The sequence below is a fragment of the Nothobranchius furzeri genome, chromosome 8 (assembly GCF_043380555.1).
Source record: "Nothobranchius furzeri strain GRZ-AD chromosome 8, NfurGRZ-RIMD1, whole genome shotgun sequence".
NCBI classification, from domain to species: domain Eukaryota; kingdom Metazoa; phylum Chordata; class Actinopteri; order Cyprinodontiformes; family Nothobranchiidae; genus Nothobranchius; species Nothobranchius furzeri.
The window spans coordinates 69,465,958-69,487,498 of NC_091748.1; the positions used below are offsets into that span (position 1 = coordinate 69,465,958).

At 43.9% G+C, this 21,541-nt stretch overlaps 1 protein-coding gene across 20 annotated transcripts in view; it reads left to right on the forward strand.

The window, feature by feature from the left end:
• The window catches only part of dock7 (dedicator of cytokinesis 7), a 75,525-nt gene that overhangs the window by 47,225 nt on the left and 6,759 nt on the right, over window positions 1-21,541 (forward strand). For 7 of the 20 annotated variants that reach the window (XM_054752106.2, XM_054752100.2, XM_054752111.2 and 4 more), the window contains 20 exons: window positions 633-728; window positions 840-980; window positions 1,206-1,319; window positions 2,887-3,054; window positions 3,150-3,289; window positions 3,389-3,558; window positions 5,293-5,471; window positions 5,569-5,751; window positions 6,123-6,282; window positions 6,435-6,531; window positions 7,848-7,865; window positions 11,734-11,830; window positions 11,943-12,077; window positions 12,183-12,335; window positions 15,251-15,409; window positions 15,578-15,678; window positions 18,544-18,736; window positions 18,823-18,966; window positions 19,079-19,210; window positions 19,779-19,793. In XM_054752106.2, the coding sequence (XP_054608081.1) occupies window positions 633-728; window positions 840-980; window positions 1,206-1,319; window positions 2,887-3,054; window positions 3,150-3,289; window positions 3,389-3,558; window positions 5,293-5,471; window positions 5,569-5,751; window positions 6,123-6,282; window positions 6,435-6,531; window positions 7,848-7,865; window positions 11,734-11,830; window positions 11,943-12,077; window positions 12,183-12,335; window positions 15,251-15,409; window positions 15,578-15,678; window positions 18,544-18,736; window positions 18,823-18,966; window positions 19,079-19,210; window positions 19,779-19,793 (2,595 nt within the window). The remainder of the gene's footprint in view (window positions 1-632; window positions 729-839; window positions 981-1,205; window positions 1,320-2,886; window positions 3,055-3,149; window positions 3,290-3,388; window positions 3,559-5,292; window positions 5,472-5,568; window positions 5,752-6,122; window positions 6,283-6,434; window positions 6,532-7,847; window positions 7,866-11,733; window positions 11,831-11,942; window positions 12,078-12,182; window positions 12,336-15,250; window positions 15,410-15,577; window positions 15,679-18,543; window positions 18,737-18,822; window positions 18,967-19,078; window positions 19,211-19,778; window positions 19,794-21,541) is intronic. The other 13 variants (XM_054752107.2, XM_054752120.2, XM_054752109.2 and 10 more) reach the window with 6 other exon arrangements.

A 21,541-nucleotide genomic window follows, 5' to 3' on the forward strand; every position in this document is an offset into this window, starting at 1 on the left:
GATGGATTTGGTCTGGACAAAAGTTATGTCTGCTCATTATGCAGAGAAAACTATGAGCAATCAATTCTTTTGGCTCAAAAACAAATTTGATCTTTTATTCATCTGTTTAAAAGCAACATATTTCAGCCTTACAGCCTTACTTCAGACTGGAAACGGATGAAAATGCATGTTTAATAACCAATGCAATCATCATTCTTTGGCTGTTTAGATAATTTTCAATAGACAATTGACTGAATTAAACACCTAACCCATCAGGTAAATGTGTTTTCAGAGTTTGGAGGGTAGAAATGTTAGTTTTCTTTTGTAGATGATACATATTTTTGTTTTCAAAAGGAATAATGAGCTCATTTAGGTTTATAAGACCAGGAGTTGCGTTTTTATTTTCTAAATCAGTCAATTTCATTATAAATCACTTGAATATATATATATATATATATATATATATATATATATATATATATATATATATATGAAGTATATATCTAATTATTACTGATGCCGGTAGAGACAGGGATTTTTTCTCAGGCACCTCGTGGTTTAGTCCATCTGGTTTTGTAGCTTTACGTTTGACTCTCGTCTGACTTCTCCCTCTCCATCTCGGGGTCTCCGTGTGTTTTGAATTTGCTGCTCAGCTCTTCCACGAGGAGTTGGCCCTCCAGTGGGTAGTGAGCAGTGGGAGCGTCCGCGAAGGGGCTCTGCAACAGGCCTGGTTCTTTTTTGAACTCATGGTAGGAAACGAAATCTTTGTGGTTGTGTTTCACGTGATAACAGTTTATTTATTCATTTATTTTTTCATGACATTATTTGGTGTTTCCTCCTGATGAACACTCCTACCACAGGTGAAGAGCATCATCCACCATCTTTATTTTGCTGACCGCTTGGAGTCACCCAGGAAGAATCGCTTTCCCGAGCGCTTCATGGATGACATCACAGCTCTAGTCAGCACCATCGCTGGTGACATCGTGTCTCGTTTCCAGAAGGTGAATAAAGACCAGATTATCTCAAGGTGTCGCCTGGCTTGCAGTGTTATTATTATCAGCTGCTCAGAAGCTTGGAAAACACAAGACCATTAAAAAACGATCCAAATAGTGTTTTTGTTGATTTGTGTTTGTTTCTTTGTCAGAATATGGCAAAATAATGTTTTGCCTTTTTTTTTTTAAAGCAGATTGGAAAACAGATTTAAGGCTTTTAATTCTTCCATTCAGGATCTGGAGCTGGTGGAGAGGCTAAACACAAGCTTGGCTTTCTTTCTTAACGACTTGCTGTCAGTCATGGACCGAGGCTTTGTCTTCACACTCGTCAGAACTTACTGGAAACAGGTATATTTATAACTCTGCGTTGCAGATCACATACTGTCTGAGAACTCAGAGCTCTTAAGTAAACTACAAACTAGTCACCGGTTACACTTTGTTTTTACTATCAGGAAATTGCAACGTAAGCAGCCATAGGAACACCAATTCAAACAAATGCAGGATTTCTGCCAACTCTTTATAAGCCTGGCGGGGCTGCCGGTCTTCCCTGACCCCCGCCAGCCCAAGCATCACTTACTAACTTATTTTAAGTCATTTTGAATGCACCAAATTAATATTTAAAATGTCAAATTTAACACTGAAACAAATACTCAAATCGTTCAATAAAAAATTCCTCAAATTATTTATTTTACTGATTTGAGGCTTTGTTCGTAATTTACACGGGCATATTTTACTGGCGCACAACACCTGCTGTCTTCAGCCAGCCTCGGGGAGAATCCACAACCAGGTATGCTAATGCTAATGGATTAGCTCGCTATTAATTCCACTCCTAGTAGGGACCGGAAAAACATGTTCATTGTGTTCACATTAAACTATGACTGAATAAACTCTACAAGTGAAAGTAAAACCCCCAACATCCTGTTTTTGTAGACGGCTGCAGCCCGCAGCGGTGTGGAGACCCACAGCTAAAACCTGGAGTCATGTTGCAGCATTGCTGCATGCTACGGCAGGCCCTTGTAGTATGTCGTTTACCAACAGATCTATCTATGAATCTACATTGCTGCATGGTGGCGCAGTTGTTAGCACTGTTGCCTCGCAGCACGAAGGTTGCAGGTTCGAAACTCGGCTGTGGCCTTTCTGCGTGGAGTTGCGTGTTCCCCCCATTGCATGCGTGGGTTTCCTTCGGGTACTCCAGTTTCCCCCACAGATCACAACATGCCCTATAGGTTATAAATTGTAAGTCGCTTTGGATAAAAGCGTCTGCTAAATAAATAAACATAAACATAATTTTAGATTGGATTATTTCCAATCTGTGTATATTTAGTAAAACATGACACCATTATATTGTTAGCAGTAGAAATTATTAACATTTCTACTTGAAGTTGGATTTTCAAACACAAACACATTTTTTTTTCTCTGCTTAAAAAAATCTATTTTAAACTTCCTGACATTTTTTTTTAACAGAAGCACTGGGTCGCCCGTGGGCTTCTCTACCATCGGGCTTAGCACGCTTTCAGAGGAAACCCTGAAATGTGTTTGTACTCTATGTTCTCAAACCCCCAGTGGATCACATCAGACAGCTGATCAGACTGATCCAGGTTCTGTTGGAGGTTTCTTCCTGTTTAAAGGGAGTTTTCCTCTCCACAGTCGCCACATGCTTGCTTAGTATGAGGATTGCTGTAAAGTCTGTGACTTGATGCAATCTCCTGGGTTTTCGTACATACCGGTAGGATACTTTTAACTAATTGCAATAAAACAAAGTCAATAGACTGATACGTAGGTTCAGCTGGAGTGTTTACTTTGGGAAGTATTGAGACAACTCTTGTTGTGAGTTGGCGCTAAATAAATAAACTAAATTGTCTAGAACTGTTATCAGTGTGATAGGATCTAATCACTGTCCACTTTCTCCGTTTAGGTCTCCACGAAGCTTTACGCTTTGCAGAACCCAACTCTAGAATCTCTGAGGCTCGATTTCTTAAGGATAGTCTCTAGTCACGAACATTACGTCACCCTGAATCTCCCCTGCAGTCTGCTGACCCCACCTGCCTCGCCTTCCCCATCGGTGTCTTCAGCGACCTCACAGGTCAGAACCAAAGAAAATCTCAATCTCAGTCTACTTTAGTTACAAGCTGATCATAAACAAATGTATCATGGATGTTTGCTTCTTGTCTCGTCCAGAGCTCCGGCTTCTCCACTCATGTTCAGGACCAAAAGATAGCCAACATGTTTGAGTTGTGCGTTCCATTCAGAGAGCAGCATTATCTGGCTGGACTAGTTCTGTCTGAATTGTCGGTCATCCTGGACCCAGATAATGAAGGGTTAGTACGTTAGCAGAGTTTACTAGTTTGATTCTGTGATGACTTGAGAGAAAAACTCAGATCTTTGTGTCCTTTTTGCTTTTGTCTGTTGCATTGTAGAATGTTCGGTCTCCATAAGAAGGTGGTGAGTGTTGTTCACAACCTCCTGTCCAGCCACGACTCCGACCCTCGTTACGCTGACCCCGAGGTCAAGGCTCGGGTCGCCATGCTCTACCTGCCTCTCATCGGCATCGTCATGGAGACGCTGCCACAGCTTCATGACTTTACAGGTACAAGTTCAAAGCTGCTTTTCACAAAAAATAGCAAACAGGTTTAAAAATACGTCATTTATCTGCTCTGTTTGGGGTCGGCATGACCACTGTGATTTTCTACACTAACCTATAGTTTCCTGTACATATTTACCTTTTTGAATGAAGAATATTGATGGCATTTAAAATAAGAATTAGAAAGCTTTTAGAAATCCAAATTTTATTTTCTTACCGCTGTGATGAAGCTGGTTAATAAGTAAAGACTAGATCCCCCAAACAAAGATGTCAAACAAGTGGATCCAGACAGTTATATTTAGACTTAAAACAACAGCGTCCCCCTGTGACCTTCGAGGTTATCAGCTGAGCTTCAAAGGACGCTGATCTGTAACAGAATGTTCCAGTTAGTCTTTAACGAACTCGTGTCTTTTTAACTGTTTACATTTCCATACAAATCTGCCCTAAAATGTTTTTACTTCAGGTTTTGTGTTTTAAAAACCTTTCTGAGGTACTTGTCTTTATCGCCTTGAATCCAGCTAAGCCGGGCGTACAAAAAGCAATTAAAGGGATACTTTGCACCTTTTTCATATTTTTAAAGGACTTTCTTCAGTCAGTCTGTGCTAAAATGACCATTTACAGGGTTAATGAAAAGCCACCCAGCCACGATCACCCCCTGTGGCCAGAATGTCCCACTTGCAGCTTTGCAGTTGCCAGTCCGATCTGTTTGGACCATCAAATCGACATAAATATATGGACAATGGGTTCCCATAGGCTCCAATAACAAGTTTTTCTGCTAAAATGGGAGGTGGCCACCACCGCCATTTTGACCGTGTCACAGGTTCCGTCAAGCCCAGACAATTCCATAAAAGGGAAGAGAGGAGGAGCTGAGGGTGGGGCTGTAAGGCTGGGATCAACTGACGACACCCGGTCGAACTAGCTACAAGCTAACCTGAAGCTAACCCAAAGCTAATGCGGAGGTGGGAGCTAAGCTAACGGAGGTAGCAACCTAGCTACAACTGGAGTTAACTGTGCACAACACCAGAGCTTCTGAGTCAGAGATACGCCGGGCTGACCGCTGGGTAAAACCGGGTGGAACACAGAGGTGTCGGAGACCTCCACAAGCGCCGCTGCGATCTGAGATGCGCAGAGCTGCCGCTGGGGAGAACCGGGTGGAAAGGTTTCCATCCCAGAGCTCCACAAGCCGGCAGCCCGCGCAGCAGACGGAAGCCGCCATCAGACAGAGATGCGCCGAGCTGCGGGGAGAAGTGGCGTATTTTGGTGGTTCTGGCTTGCCATAAGAACCAGCCGTCAGCCCGCGCAGCTAACAGAAGCCGCGATCAGACAGAGATGGACCGGGCTGCGGGGAGGGGATGAGGGTGGAAAACATCGGTCTCCCGAGAGCTCCACAAGCCGATAGTCGGAACCCAGCTCCACCAACATGTTATATTTCAACCCATTTTCTTAAGTGCAGCATTATGTTAAATGCACTGGGTTTTTGGACTCAAATGTTCGATGTGTTGCTTTAAAGCTGTTTGTAGCCTAGTTTTAGGTCCCACGTGTTGCTATCACACATACCGTGAGAGGAGGCATACCCATATCCGAGCTTTGGGTCATGCAGCATGAAAACATGACTCATGAGCTGTACAGTTGGAGATGGAGCTGAACACAGTGTCAGTGAACACGGTGTCAGTGAAAAGATGCACAGTGTACGCCCAGCTTTATGCAGTTAATGATTGTTTTCTTTAATTGGGTTTTTAGAGGCCCATAACCAGTGGGGCCGGCCCGGCTGTCCCCAGGGTGCAGCAGTCAGCAGCGGAGGAGAGGAAACGGAAGGAGAGGGCAACAGTATGATCAATCAGACTGTTGCCATGGCAATAGCAGGCACCTCCACTGCATCTCCGATGTCCCGACCAAGCAGCTTCCTGCTCAACTCGCAGGTAGCCTTTTTGCTCCTGACCGGACGTAATGAAAACCGTCTGCTGTGATATTGGAGTTGAGCCCAACATTTATTTACTTCCCGACTGATCGTGCCAGGCGAGTCGCCAGCATGGGAGCTTCTCGGCCGAGTCGAGCCGCAGTCTGCTGATCTGTCTGCTGTGGGTTCTGAAGAACGCAGATGAGCTGGTTTTACAGAAATGGTTCACAGATTTGTCCGTGTCTCAGCTCAACCGCCTGCTGGACCTCCTCTACCTCTGCGTCTCCTGCTTTGAGTACAAGGTAGGAGTAATGAGTTGTTAAAAAGAAAAACACTTTTGGGTATCTTCAGTCTTTGTTCTAAATAAATTATTTTGGATAAAATGAGATTTTCTTTTTGCATCAACTACTTAAACGAATGATTGCTTGTACGTTTTCCTCTTTCCTACGGATCAGTCTTTGTGCTCTGGCTGCTTTGGGGATAAAAACGTTTACATAGATGATTTGCTGCCTTCTCTACTTGTCTATGTTTTACACTTCAAAGATTCCCCACTGTGCTTTGTCTTTTGTGTGCATCTGTGCTTTCATGCTACTAACTGCTTGCTGTGCTGCAAATAATTTCCCCACCGTGTGTTCTCTGTTTATCCTCTTATCGTCGTCGTCATGGATACAAGGCCCATGTTGTGTTCACCATGCAGGGAAAGAAGGCATTTGAACGCATGAACAGCTTAACCTTTAAAAAGTCCAAAGACATGAAGGCCAAGCTGGAGGAGGCCATACTGGGCAGCATCGGGGCCAGACAGGAAATGGTGCGGCGCAGCAGGGGACAGCTAGGTGGGTCCACACACTTTAGCACATGTGCATGCACGGATCCAGGTAGTAATGGGTACACACACGTGGAAATAAACCAGAAATGATCCTGCTTGCAAATGATGTCCAGTTTCCACACAGCCATGAAACTTAAACAGTGTTTCTCCACCGTTTAGAGCGGAGTCCATCTGGCAGTGCTTTTGGGAGTCAAGAAAACCTCAGATGGAGGAAGGACATGACCCACTGGAGACAGAACAGTGAAAGGATGGACAAGTATGCATTTCATCAGAGCATTTCCTCTCTTGTGTTGTGTAACATAATAACTCGAGTCCAGCAGATGCCTGCTCACACGCACCCAGGTTCTGCTGGAGGCATCTTCCTGTTAACTCACTCACTGCCAGCCATTTCCTGATCACTAACGGCCTTCGCTGCCAGCGTTTCTCACCGTTTTTACTGTTTTTTTAAGAGTCACAGAACGTTGCGCGCTAGCATGATGTCGATGCCAAAACAAAGAGGAGACTCACCTCTTACATCAGGAAGAAGCCGCGTGTTTCGAGCGTTATCCGTTCTTTCATAATCCGTTGTCAAATTGTGATCGGCAGCCACTCTTCCGGTTCGCGCCTCACTTTTTTTACAGGAACGGCCCAAAACGATCTCCAAACACATGGATGTGTTGCTTCCTGATCATGTGATCTGTGACGTATGCGGAAGAAGATCGGCTTCAGGGCTCAGATGTTTGTTCTCTCAGCGCGGGGGCTCGTTCCGATGCTCAAACAGCAAAAAATGCAAATGAAGACTTTAGTCGTCATTGGCAGTGAATGAGTTAAAAGGGAGCTTTCCTCTCCACTGTCGCTACATGCTTGTTTAGTACCGGGATAGCTGTAAAGTCTCTCACACAACAAGTCAGTGACTCGATGCAATCTGCTGGGTTCCTTATATAGGAAACCTTTAACTAATTGATATAATAAACTGAACTCAATTGGAGTGTTTAGGTCTTAAGATGACTTTTGTCATGATTTGGTGCTATATAAATAAACTGAACCTAAATTTTTTTTATATATATTTTATGAAGTTGTGAGGATTTTGAATTTGAACAAACTGGCAGATTCTCATCCAGATTTATTAAAGTTAAAAGCAGTAGAGAACTAAAGTTTGTAGCAAAAGTCAAATCTAAAGACTCGTGTGTCCAGAATCGATGTTTGTATTCTAATATTTTATTTCTCATGAGTTAAGTACAAAATCTGAGCAAAAACTGGTCAGTTTCCACATTTGTATTTATTTAAAATCATTTTTAAAATCATTTAACAATATATTAATCAGCCATTAAACTTCTTATTCTGTTTTCAGCAGGTTTTTAACATGATTTTATTCCGTTGTGAAGCCATTTTACATGTTTCTGGAATTTCAAAAGAACAGAAGGAAATTGATTAGATGTGTGAAATTTTCGTATTTTATGTCACTATTGCCGTGGAAACCGACGACACAGAAGTGAAAATCTTTAAAATCCTGTTCTTTTGTAAATTCCACCTCGGCACATTTGTTGGTGTTAATTTCCGTTTGTTCTCTCATGTTGCTTTGTGTCTATGTAGGAGTCACAGATCAGTCAGGTATTGTATTGTCTACACTCGTGTGCTACCTTGACCCCCCCCCCCCCTGCTTTAGAGCCTTTTTTCAGGTGTGCTGCCATGCATGTGAGAAGTCAGCCAGTGGATGTGGTAAAAAAAATGAACACATTAGTTTGTTTGGATTTCAACACAACCAACTGGACTATGAACCAGTCAGTGAATAATAATCTGATTTATTTGATTTTTGGGGAGCGGCCCTTAGCACTGGAGCCACGACTTTAATCGGCTTTTTGCTTTTTCTCCATTTTAACATTTTAAAAAGTCTCACATTCACATGAAAGCACCAAGAGAGCCCCGATCCTGGTCCTGACTCCCCCATCGTCCCCCTCTATCATCATAACATCTCTTGTTTTGGGGTTGGTGGTGGTTGCTGTGGGACTGTTTTGCTTTTCAACCAGGATGCTTCATGTTTTGGGATTCTAACTTTCTGGCTGCTTCTTTTGAACAACAACAAACAAAACGCACAACAACAACAACAACATCTAGACGTGTTTTTGCTCTGCAGATTTTTAGCATTTTGATACTATCCCACCTGTAGACCCGGACTTACCTGCTTCTGTCTTTACTTAATTGTGCTTTAATCCCTCTAATAAACCGTCTGGATTGGGTGGAAATTTGCAGGTTAAACTGAATTGTTCTTAACTGGATGTGCATGTGTTGTTGCTTGGGTTATTTAAAGAGGATACAGATAAATGATAAAGATTCTCAAAGTATTACTTGGTTCTTGGCAGAAGAGACACACAGAATGAACACACAAAAGAAGATTCACACAGGTTGATCACATGTAGCGAAGATCTTACTGACATAGTTTGTTTCCATTCGTCATGCACTCACCGGGCATTTCCACTGCACAAGTAAGTGTTGCGTAACAGCCACGAAATGTAGTACGCAAAAATTAGCTGCAGTTTTAGTGGATGGGTGTGTTTCTACCGGCCGTGAAGTGTTTCAGAAGCACCTCTGAAGTGTAGGTACACGTTGCTTACTCTTAACTCGCTACGCTTCCAGAACGCGTCAAACTCAACAATTCAGATCGGGCCATACAAAAAGTCAAACATGAAGGCGGTGTTAAACCTCCAGGAACTTTCAAAATAAATGTCACATACAAACTTTCAGTTGTTTAAAGGGACATTATGGAAGTTTGACAGCCAAAGCATGTATAGAAATAATAAATATCTTCTTCATACATTCTCCTGCAATGCCCTGGTCCTGTAGAATGAGCCCTGGCATTTTTACTGTGATTGCCTGTTTTTCTGTAAAATCACAGAAAAAGAGAGATGCTCGGGTCGAGCAGGCTGCTTCATGCGCGTTCACGCTCAGGCATCGCCCGTAGCATTTGCTATCCGTAGCTTTAGCAACAGAGAGTGAGGCAGTGCCAACTCAGCGACTTTGTTGCCTAGTGATGAACCTAGCTACATTTCTGAGGACCCTTAGCTACTTTCTGTAGAACTTTCTTCTAGATATTTCCTGCAAATTAGCAACAAAATAGCCATTTTCGCTTCGAACCGTTCTTTGAACGTTGTTTCAGCTGTACTCAAGGATATAAATGTTACAGATACAGAAGACGTCACTGGCGCTTTAGCTCACCGAGTAAGATGTCGGACTCTCGTGCAGAAGACCTGGGTTCGATTCCGGGTGTGAACATTGTTCATTTAGAGTTTATTTTTTACATTAATGGTATATTTTTTTACAGAAAGATGCCCAAATTTTTATTTGAGACTCGCCGAACGGCTTTGAATTCACAGATAAAAAAGATGTGGGTTCAACTTTCATTTTGGAACAATTTTTCAAGCAAGGGAAGGGAATGATCTGAGCATGCAGGAGGACTGACCCATCTTAAACCTTTGTCGGGTGTGCTGAAGAGAAAGGTACAGAACCAAATTATTTAATTAATTAGCTGCACGTTCTCCTGTCCTCTGTCCTCCGGGCCACACACACACACACACACGGGACTGTCTCAGCTGTTATTTTCGTTAAGGAGTGTGCACGTACAGCATGCGTGCCTCGTGCACGAGCCTACTATTGAAGCTGCCGTTACGCTTTTGGCCTGAGGGGGCAATCGCGAGCAGAAAATTTCAAAAGTCTGTAAAGTCCCTTTTAACTAGTAAAGAAACGTACATCATTTCCAGTGAAACCTCCGTAGCCGGGGTAAACAAAACAAAAAATAAACAACAAACCTTTTTGGATACATGCTGCCACCTTTCTCCTTCCTTGTTATCATGTTAACTACAGAAATCACGTGTGATCTTGTAATTCTCTGGGGATTTCATGACCTCACAGGACCAGCTGCACGGAATGCCATCAATGCCATTTTGCATTTGAAAAGCTCTTGGTGGTAAGGGAGCTCACGGGTAAAACATGTTTATTACGTTACGCCCCGCTTACACATTCAGTGGAAAGTCTGGGGCAAAGCAGCAATCCAGAGTCTAATCCCTTTTAGGGATTATGTAGGATTTTAAAGAAATCCCTAAAAGAGCAAATACCCTCTACTTTGATAATTTGTTGACAATATGTCTTGTTCTTTTTGGTAAACCCTCACTGTGTCCCTCAGAGCCCCATGCAGTTAGAATCAAGCGCCACTCAGCACTAGCCAATAGTGTTAGACATCTGCTTACAGATGTTGATCGGAGTGTGTGCAGGCTTTTGCTGAAATGCCTACAGGGTATCCGCGGGTCCTTAAAAAGTTTTAAGTTAGTTTTTCCAAATTGAAGGCCTTAAAAATCCTTCAAAATGACAAATACTCCTTAAATACAGTTTCCAAAGGTCTTAAATTACCAAAGACCCAATAAACAAAGGTATTTTATTTCTATAAAATTTTTGTGAATGTCTAGTTAGTGTTCAGCATTTTTTGTGTATGATATTGGCGTAAGCGGAACCGTACACATTCAGCTGGTTGTGAAAGGGGGCTATTTTTAGATGAGCACATTAGCTGGTTAAGCTAGTAGGAGCTTGCGCCATGGGAAAGTGCAAGTTTAATGGTAACTGGATGGCTAATCCCACGTTTGTGACGTCGTTAGCACCGGTTCCAGGCAATCGCTGGAAATTATAGCTTAAATTTTATTTTAAAAATAGTCTAAATTTGGTCAAAGTGGCCTTAAAAAAGTTATTAAAAAGTCTTAAATTTGGCTCCCTTAAACCTGCAGATACCCTGTACCTAGACCAATGCAGAGTTGACAACATTTCTTATGTGTGAGTCATTTTGGACACATAATAACATAAAGATTATGGACTAGTAAGTATTTAAAATGTCTATATATGAATAAACACCATAATGTCAGAATAATATCAGTAAAACATGGTTTAGGTCTGTAGCCCAGCTATAGGTACACGTTCTCGAATGAGAGGAGTTGCTTCCAGCTGTAATCGCAGAAGTAGGAAGAGGGGCTTAAGGTGCGATACATTTTCCCACCTCTAGATGGTGTCGTCGGAGGGTTTCTGCTTTAAGGCAGATGATGCATGTCTCAGGTCCCTTTTCAGTTTCTTGTGTTCTTGTCTTAAGACCAGACTTTCAGGTGTTCTCATGCTGGAGATAGTTTTATCAGTATTTCCACTTGCTCCTTAACCTTCTGCTTTGTATATTTCTTTAATCACACACTTCATAATTTGCTGCCTTGGTCAGGTCATAAAGGGTGAAGGGTGATCGCTCAAGACCAGTTTTAATGTCTCCCAGAAAGTCTGACTCTTCTGAAACTCAGAATAAATCAGTTAAAAATGTTTGCACAATTTGGAGTTTCATCATTTCCGTCGTGTGTATCTGTCTTCATGTGTGGTACACTGAATGCTGCGACCAGCTTGATTTAAGGCTCAAACGCTGCAGCCCACCTAGTGAAATGTCTCTTTTCTGTTTTCGTAGAACGAGGGCCGAGCTGGAACATGAAGCCCTGATTGATGGGAACCTTGCAACTGAGGCCAACCTGATCATTCTTGATACTTTGGAGATAATTGTACAGGTATGCAAACAAAACCCACAGAATCACAGCCATTGATACTTTAAATAGGGCTCTTTGTTCAGATTGTATGGCTGCTCTTTAAATCTGTTTCATACACCCTTTTTCCTTGCAGACGGTTTCAGTGACGGAGTCGAAGGAGAGCATCCTGGGTGGGGTGCTGAAGGTGCTGCTCCACAGCATGGCCTGCAACCAGAGCGCCCTCTACCTTCAGCACTGTTTTGCCACACAAAGAGCCCTGGTTTCTAAGGTTAGACTTCTAACGGCTTGATGTCACTTAAAATCTGGATTCAGTGGTAAGAATAGAGTTAGGGTTAAATTGTCTGACTGTTTAAATTGGACTTTGCTTGTGCAGTTTCCTGAACTTCTGTTTGAGGAGGAGACGGAGCAGTGTGCAGATCTGTGTTTGAGACTTCTGAGGAGCTGCAGCAGTAGCATCAGTACCATCAGGTCCCACGCCAGCGCCTCCCTCTACCTCCTCATGAGACAGAACTTTGAGATTGGGAATGTGAGTACAGCTGCTAAGCCTACGTCCACCAAATGATATTATAATAGGCAGGGCTGCCAACTCTCACGCACTGAGAGTGAGACACACGCATTTGACCCTCTGCACACGCTCTCACGCCACACCTCCAATCTCTCGTGCTAAACTAGCGCCTGCGCGCCCCAAACGCGCATCACGCACAGTTTGTAGGTCGTCGTCGTCTTCCTCCGCTTATCCGAGTCCGGGTCGCGGGGGCAGCATCCCAACTAGGGAGCTCCAGGCCTTCTCCACCAGCTCCTCCGGCAGGACCCCAAGGCGTTCCCGGACCAGATTGGAGATGTAACCTCTCCAACGTGTCCTGGGTCGACCCGGGGCCCTCCTGCCGGCCGGACATGCCCAAAACACCTCCCCAGGGAGGCGTCCAGGAGGCATCCTGACCAGATGCCCAAACCACCTCAACTGACTCGATCCAGAGGAGCAGCGGTTCTACTCCGAGTCCCTCCCGAATGTCAGAGCTCCTCACCCTATTTCTAAGGCTGAGCCCGGCCACCCTACGGAGGAAACTCTTTTCGGCCGCTTGTATCCGCGATCTCGTTCTTTTGGTCATTACCCAAAGCTCATGACCATAGGTGAGGATTGGGACGTAGACCGACCGGTAAATCGAGAGCCTGGCTTTCTGGCTCAGCTCCCTCTTCACCACGACAGATCGGCTCTGCATCCGCATCACTGCAGATGCCGAACCAATCCGCCTGTCGATCTCCCGATCCCTCCTACCCTCACTCGTGAACAAGACCCCGAGATACTTAAACTCCTCCACTTGAGGTAGGACCTCTCCCCCAACCCAGAGTTGGCAAGCCACCCTTTTCCGGTCGAGAACCATGGTCTCAGATTTGGAGGTGCTGATCCTCATCCCAGCCGCTTCACACTCAGCTGCGAACCTACCCAGCAAGAGCTGAAGATCAGAGCTGGATGAAGCTAGGAGGACCACATCATCCGCAAAAAGCAGAGACGAGATTCTCCTGCCTCCAAACTCGACACACTCCACACCACGGCTGCACCTAAAAATTCTGTCCATAAAGGTAATGAACAGAACCGGTGACAAAGGGCAGCCCTGGCAGAGTCCAACCCTCCCCGGGAACAGGTCAGACTTACTACCGGCTATGCGGACCAAACTCACGCTCCTCTGGTAAAGGGACTGAATGGCCCTTAACAGAAAGCCACCCACCCCATACTCCTGGAGCGTCCCCCACAGGGTGCCCCTGGGGACACGGTCATAAGCCTTCTCCAAAGCCACTAAACACATGTGGATTTGTTGGGCAAACTCCCATGCCCCCTCCATCACCCTTGCAAGGGTATAGAGCTGGTCCACAGTTCCACGGCCAGGACGAAAACCACATTGCTCCTCCTCAATCTGAGATTCAACTACAAACAGTTTTTAGGGCCAGAAAAAACCTGATTATATTAATTATAGCATTAGCTACTGAACAACATGCACACAAATAACACTTAAGTAATAATTTAACTGGCATTATTTCACACACATAATCCCATCTGTATAATCCAAGCCGATGTGCCTTTTTCTGGTTGTGAGATGGGCGGAGCGGTGAGTTCCACCTACTGTTGATGGGACGGGCATGAGACAGAGACATTTATCAGTAGCGAGCGATCTGTCTCTGACCGATCGCTCGCTACTCTCGCTCACAGAAAGCTGGGCTTCCTACGGTGGTGACTCACTCACATGTTCCCTCTCCTACATTAGTTGGTGACGCCAGTGGGCTTTTCCTGTTTGTGAGACGAACCCCCTCCTCCATAACCAGGTTACTGGTACGGAAGCCTGGAAAGACCAAAATTCCTCAAACATTTTTCCCCTACTGGCTGATATGAATTAATATAAAATAATAGAGTAAATATTATTAGTCCCACAGTGGGGACATCCTCTCATTACAGCAGCACACACACCTAGAGACACAGATTACAGGTCAAACTGATTCCAGCCATGGTTTCTTTGATAACTTCATTAACTTCATGCTGATGACCCACATGAACATAATCCTCTGTTTAGTGGATGCAATTTCACCATGAAGTTAGCTTAACATGATAGATTTTTTTTACTTGGAAGGAAATAATAAGCTGGTAATATTATGAATGACGTGATACTGCCCACCCCCCTAGATGGAATTAAAAAATTACATTAATTATAATTAAAAGTTCCTGTGTGACGTTTGTGACATGTAGCTGTAACTCTTTACTGCAGATAGATAGATAGATGATAGACAGATAGATAGATGGATGGATGGATGGATGGATGGATGGATGGATGGATGGATGGATGGATGGATGGATGGATGGATGGATGGATGGATGGATGGATGGATGGATGGATGGATGGATGGATGGATGGATGGATGGATGGATGGATGGATGGATGGATGGATGGATGGATGGATGGATGGATGGATGGATGGATGGATAATGTGAAGAAGTTCAGGAGAATTGGATGTTAAATTGTCCTCACGAAAAGATAATTTGTATTAAACAAAGGTCAGTTTCCTCTGTAGAGTCAGAGGTACGGAAGAGGATTAGGGCCACTGAAAAGAAACAAAAAGAAGAAAAGAAACAAAATTCTGACTTTTTTCCCAGAATTCCGTCAGAATTCCGAGATTAAAAGTAAGAATTCTCATTCTTTTTTTCTTGTCAGTGGCTCTAATCCTCTTCCGTACAGAGTAGAAATAAATCAATAAAATGTGGAGCAATATTAATTCCCCCCACCCACCCCCCCCACCCCGCTCGCTCCCAACTCCATGACCCCTTATCACTCTTTGAAATGTTCAAAAGTTGACAGCCCTGATAAAAGGTGTACATTACAACATATCCTCTAAAGCCCTGATACAAATAAATAAACTGCTATACAATCATCTTTTTTTTCTTCTGGTCTTTAGAACTTTGCAAGAGTGAAGATGCAGGTGACCATGTCTCTGTCCTCACTGGTGGGAACATCCCAGAATTTTAATGAAGAGTTCCTGCGGCGGTCTCTGAAGACCATTCTAACCTACGCGGAGGAGGACCTGGAACTCCGAGAGACCACGTTCCCAGACCAGGTTCTAATTTACCTGACCAGGTTTTAATTAGTCGTTCATGTGCGAGAGCAGAAAATCAGATTCATCCCTGAGCTTTTTGGCTACTTTTCTCATCTCGTCGCTCAGTTTTAGCACCAAACCCTGATGTTTTATAGTTATTTCTCTTAAGCTCTATCGTTTTGTTCCCAGGTCCAAGACCTCGTGTTTAATTTACACATGATCCTGTCAGACACAGTGAAGATGAAAGAGCATCAAGAAGATCCTGAGATGTTGGTAGATCTCATGTACAGGTAACGGCCACACAAGGAACTAAACAAGCTTTTGTTAATCATCCCCAACAGGACTGGACAATATCTCCTGTTTTAAAAAAAATCTATATATTCTCTAAAAAGAGAAGATGTCCATGTACATGGGGGCGACGGTGGCACAGGAGTTAAGTGCTCGCCCCGTAATCGGAAGGTTGCAGGTTCGAGCCCCGCTCAGTCTGTCGCTGTGGTTGTGTCCTTGGGCAAGACACTTAACCCACCTTGCCTGCTGGTGGTGGTCGGAGGGACCGGTGGCGCCAGTGCTCGGCAGCCTCGCCTCTGTCAGTGCGCCCCAGGGCAGCTGTGGCTACATTGTAGTTCATCCCCTCCAGTGTGTGAATGTGTGAATGACTGATTGTGTTGTAAAGCGCCTTGGGGGGTTCCAGGACTCTAGAAGGCGCTATATCAAATACAGGCCATTTACCATTTGTCATGTATATAGTTTCTATTGATAATATTGATATAATATATATACAGTGGGGCAAAAAAGTATTTAGTCAGCCACCGATTGTGCAAGTTCTCCCACTTAAAATGATGACAGAGGTCAGTAATTTACTTCATAGGTACACTTCAACTGTGAGAGACAGAATGTGAAAAAAAAATCCATGAATTCACATGGCAGGATTTTTAAAGAATTGACGCACACACACACACGCACGCACGCACACACACACACGCACAAGGGACTGTCTCAGCTGTTATTTTCGTTAAGGAGTGTGCACGTACAGCATTGAAGCTGCCGTATTGAAGCAGTATTGCAGTATTGAAGCTGCCGTTACGCTTTTGGCCTGAGGGGGTAATCGCGAGCATAAAAATTCAAAACTCCGTAAAGTCCCTTTAAATAATAAATTTTTATTTGCGTGATTTAAGAGCAGCGGATAAACGTTCCTAGGCAAGTTTCTGCACAAATGCTGAATTCAGTGACACATGATGGCTGCACGTGCCTGATCTGTTTAAAAAATGTGATCTGCAAATTCTGATCAACGCCTTTTAGAGCGGATCAAACCAGCTGGCAGTCGCTGCTACTGGAGCCCGTAGAGACGCTGAACTGAGCGTCGCCCCTCCTTCCCTTCTCACACTGCCACCACACAGCGGCAAATATGTAAACAAACATGTCTGTTGAATTTTCCCCGTGACAATTGATGTAACGTTTTCATCCTACAACATAAAATACTGTGTGGAGGAAGCTCGTAATTTAATATGAGTTTTAAGGGCGGTGTGAGGAGAGTTTTTGAGGCTGGCTGCAGAAATAAAAGCGCGGAGCATCAGTCAAACACAACACTTGTCTGTATGAACGTGACTCTCATAGCTGCACAAGTAAAGTGTGAAATAATTAAAGACATCATGCTGGATCAGCAGCCTGTGATGACACCTGGTTCGGCTCGCTATAGGAGCCACTTCAGATATTATTGAATAAATAAATATAATAATAATGTGCCGAAAATTAATCGAACCAAACCAAATACGATTTTAGCGTACCGTTACACCCCTAAAAAGCAACCATGACGACTCAGCCCATCACCGATGGTCGCATAATTCGTCCCATCGCCCAACCCTAGTATCTTTCCCTACTCGCTGATATGAGTGAATACTTTGATATTCCAGCCATGTTTGCCTTCACAACTTAAATAATTCAGAGCTGCATGACCCACGCGAGCGTTACACGCTCTGTAGTAAATGAAACGGGGAAGAAGAATGTTAAATATGACCCACCTCTGGTGGCCACAAACAAAGTTCAAATGAAGTTAGAAGAAGAAGAAGAAAATATCATTTCTATAGCGCCTCTCAAGATAAAAATCACGAGGCGCTTCACAAAAACAAAAAAATGTAAAAATATAAAAAAGAATTTAGAAAATGTTTAAAATATATTTAAAATGAGCAAAAATAGACAATTGTGATTAAAAGACAATGTTAAGAAAGAGAGAGAGTGAACAGGAAAGAGGGAAATCAGTGGATCCTGAGGAAGGTGGAATAGGTGGGGAGAGCAGAATAAAGAGAGAGTGGTGAAGAAGGTCATACAAAAGCCAGCTTGAACAAGTGAGTCTTCAGCTGCTTTTTAAAGGAGACCACTGAGTCCACTGATCTCAGGCTCAGGGGGAGAGAGGTCCAGAGTCTGGGGGCCACAGCAGCAAATGATCTGTCACCTTTGGTCTTTAGCCTGGTGCTGCACAACCAGTAGGCTTTGGTCACTGGACCTCAGGGACCTGCTGGGGGTGTAGGGACTGAGAAGATCACCAATGTAAGATGGTGCTTGTCCATGTAAGGCCCTATAGACCAGAACCAGGATCTTGAAATGAACCCTGAAGTTGGCTGGCAACCGAACCACCTGTAGACGGTTCAGGGAGGTTCTGCTCAGACACGTGAAAAGAGAGTTACAGTAGTCTAAGCGTGAGGAGACGAAGGTGTGGATAACGGTCTCAAGTTCAGAGCGAGACAGAATGGGACTCAGCTTAGCAACGTTCCTGAGATGGAAGAAGGAAGAGCGAACAAGAGAACTGACATGAGAATCCAGGGTGAGAACTGGGTCAAAGGTCACACCAAGATTCCTGACAGAAGGTTTGGTGTGGGAAGCAAGCTGAACAAGAGAGTCTCTGACTTTGGGAACCAGCTTGTCTGGGGCACAGATGAGGATCTCAGTCTTATCTTCATTCAGCTGTAGAAAGCTCCCAGCCATCCAGGTTTTGATAGAGTCTAAGCAGGTGTGTAACAGCTGCAGCTTAGACATCTCATGAGACTTAAAGGAGATGTACAGTTGGATGTGCAGAAGTTACATTTCTTGATTGTAACAATAATAAAGAGTTTACCCTCTGCCTCCTCTGGTTATATCCTTGTGTCTGTGTTGACCTTTAGGATTGCAAAAGGATACCAGACCTCTCCAGACCTGAGGCTAACGTGGCTCCAGAACATGGCTGGAAAACACTCGGAGAGGAATAACCACGCTGAAGCTGCTCAGTGTCTGGTGCACAGCGCCGCTCTAGTGGCAGAATACCTGAGCATGCTGGAAGACCGCAAGTATCTCCCTGTAGGCTGCGTCACTTTCCAGGTAGGAACATCTGTAGGGAGAAACGTGAGCCGGAGAAGTAAAACAAAGCCAGCGGACACGGTGTGTGATGTACGAATGTGCTGCAGAATATCTCCTCCAACGTGCTGGAGGAGTCCGCAGTATCTGACGACGTGGTGTCGCCAGATGAGGAGGGCATCTGCTCGGGGAAGTATTTCACTGAAATCGGTCTCGTGGGTCTCCTGGAGCAGGCCGCTGCCTCGTTCTCCATGGTGAGCGAAGGGTGTTGGAATATGTGTGATCTTTTCACTTCTCTCATCATGAACAGTCATGTTTGGGTGTCTGATTGTAGTTTAGTCACGGCGGGGTTGTTCTTCCCTCCAGGCCGGCATGTATGAGGCAGTGAATGAAGTCTACAAGGTACTGATCCCCATACACGAAGCCAACAGGGATGCAAAGAAGTTATCCACCATCCACGGTAAACTACAGGAAGCCTTTAGCAAAATAGTCCATCAGGTAAATCCACAACACACACGGATGGTTATCTGGCAGAGTTTAGATAAGAATCAGATAAAAGTATCGGTGTGAGGTCACGCCGAGGCCGTTTAACAAACGTTTTAAGTAGTTTATGTCTGGAAAACTCTGAACTTTACATTCAGAGCACTTTTTTCACACAGACCCGCTGTTTAGGAACGAGGTAGCAGAACCTGCACCTTCCCCAGACCCGAGCTCTGAGACCAGCCTCCACTCAGACACGATGTTGCATGATGTCTTTTGTCCATTTAGATATTTTTTACCTGATGCTGTTTTTTTGAGACCGTTTTGGGGGAAAGCCAGTTGTGTAGCTCATAGTGAGGACATCAGGTTACCATGGAGACGTTTCCAGTCATCTGGCTAGTAGGGTTATCCGGTGACCCAACAGAGTTCTTCATGGATAGCGCTGTTTGTTTACGTGTGTTGTATAAGAACAGGCGCTCTGTTCTCTAGTTTAAAAAAGCTTTATTGTCCTCACCGTGTCCTCGTGTGGACACGCTACTCATAAATGTCTTGTCTTCACATGTCTTGTATTCTCTTTGTTACACAGAGTACTGGCTGGGAGGTAGGTGGTTAAATAGTTCCTGCTTGGCCCTGCTCATGTTTTTATTCACTCATCTTTTTATTTGCTAGCTGAAGGCATCTTTTTTTTTGCTCCCTGCTTTACTTCATTCATTGAATTCATTAACATTTGCAGACACGGTTAACTGTCTGCCCCGCCAGGGACGTCTGCTGAACAGTCAGCACGACCCTGCGCCGCTTTCCTGTCTCCTCCCTCCTCGTCTTGTGCAGGAGGAGCTCCTGCTGTTTTTACACACGACAGCGCTGAGAGGCTGTGCATGGCAGCCACCATGTGACACTAATGACTAAAGTCTACGTAAATGCATCACCTGCACCATCCGCAAACTTCTGTCTGACACACACTCCTGTCTGCTGTCACATCTCATCTCATCTTCATGCACAGGGCTCGATTTCAGTGCACCTTTTATACATAAAGGTTAGCTGTTAGCTTCTGATGTGGATCATTGATGCCACACACACATGAAACCCTTTAAAAACAAAGGTGGGGGAAAGTTTGGGTTGAAGCTGGAACCAAATTGATTTATTTAGTTTTATTTTGTTTTCCCCACAATGAGGGCTCAACTAACCGTAACCTTTCAGTTGATTTTTCTCTTTTGGATTTGATTCATTTTTCCCCTTGTTTAAACTAAATCGACCCCTGATTTTTCTCATCCATGCTGTCATTGTGTTAACAGTATTAACCTCTGAATTCCTATGGTTTGCTGCATGAACTGGTAGGGTTCTTGTTTCATTATTTGGAGATGCACTAATGGTGCATGGTACGTTAGAGGCTGTGGATCTTTGTTTAATTTTTCTCTTTTTTAACTTTTGACACATGTCTGCCTTTTGCATGGTTTGGATCCTTAACACATTTGTTTTCTTTTTCAAAATCAGTAAAGGTTTTGTTGCTGTTGTGTGTTGGTTTCTGTTGATTTTTGAATTTTGTGGGGAAACCCAGTCCTGATCAAAAAAATTGTGTTCTGTTTTCTCCTTTTTGATTTCCTCGGTTGCTGACCCCTCCTTCCTACTTTAATTAATTGTGTCTTGTGGTAAGTGCCTTAGTTCTCAGGGCATTGACACAACGTCTTAATCAGAGTTTTTCAAACAAGTTTAAAGGTGCAATTTGTAAGTTTGCCAATGAAATAATCACAACGCAGTCTAATGTCTCAGCCATGTTGGAAGGATGGTTACATTGAAACAGGTTTCATTCTCAGCCAGCTGGGGGACATAGGTACTGTTTACATTACAATCAGTGAGATCGATGAATCTGCAGTGAGCTAACGCCACAGCATCGACATTTGTAATTTGACACCAGCATGCAAAAAGCTCCAGAAGAAGCCACAACATTTTTTGTTTTACTCTAATATTTGGTGAAGAAGGCTAGAGGCTAATGTTGAGCTAACAATGCTAACGAAGCAGAAGCAAATGGCTCAAAATATCTCAAGCTACGTTTTTTTATTACCATCTACTCAATATTACAGTAATATGTGTGTGTGTGAAGTGATTAATGAGTTAATCATTGCATTTTACTTCCTTTAATGAGCCGTTAAGTACAATAACAGCATGCTAACAGATGGACGGCAAATAACCACACTTCCTTCAATGCTGGAGGCAAATTGCCATAATAAGTGTAGTAAGTGCTCCCTACAGTAAAACACTCAAGAGTGCTAACACCAGATATAACAACGTATTCATCCACTTACCAGCTTACTGCGTATGACTCGTCTTGCTTGTCATCTAGAATTTTCTGGT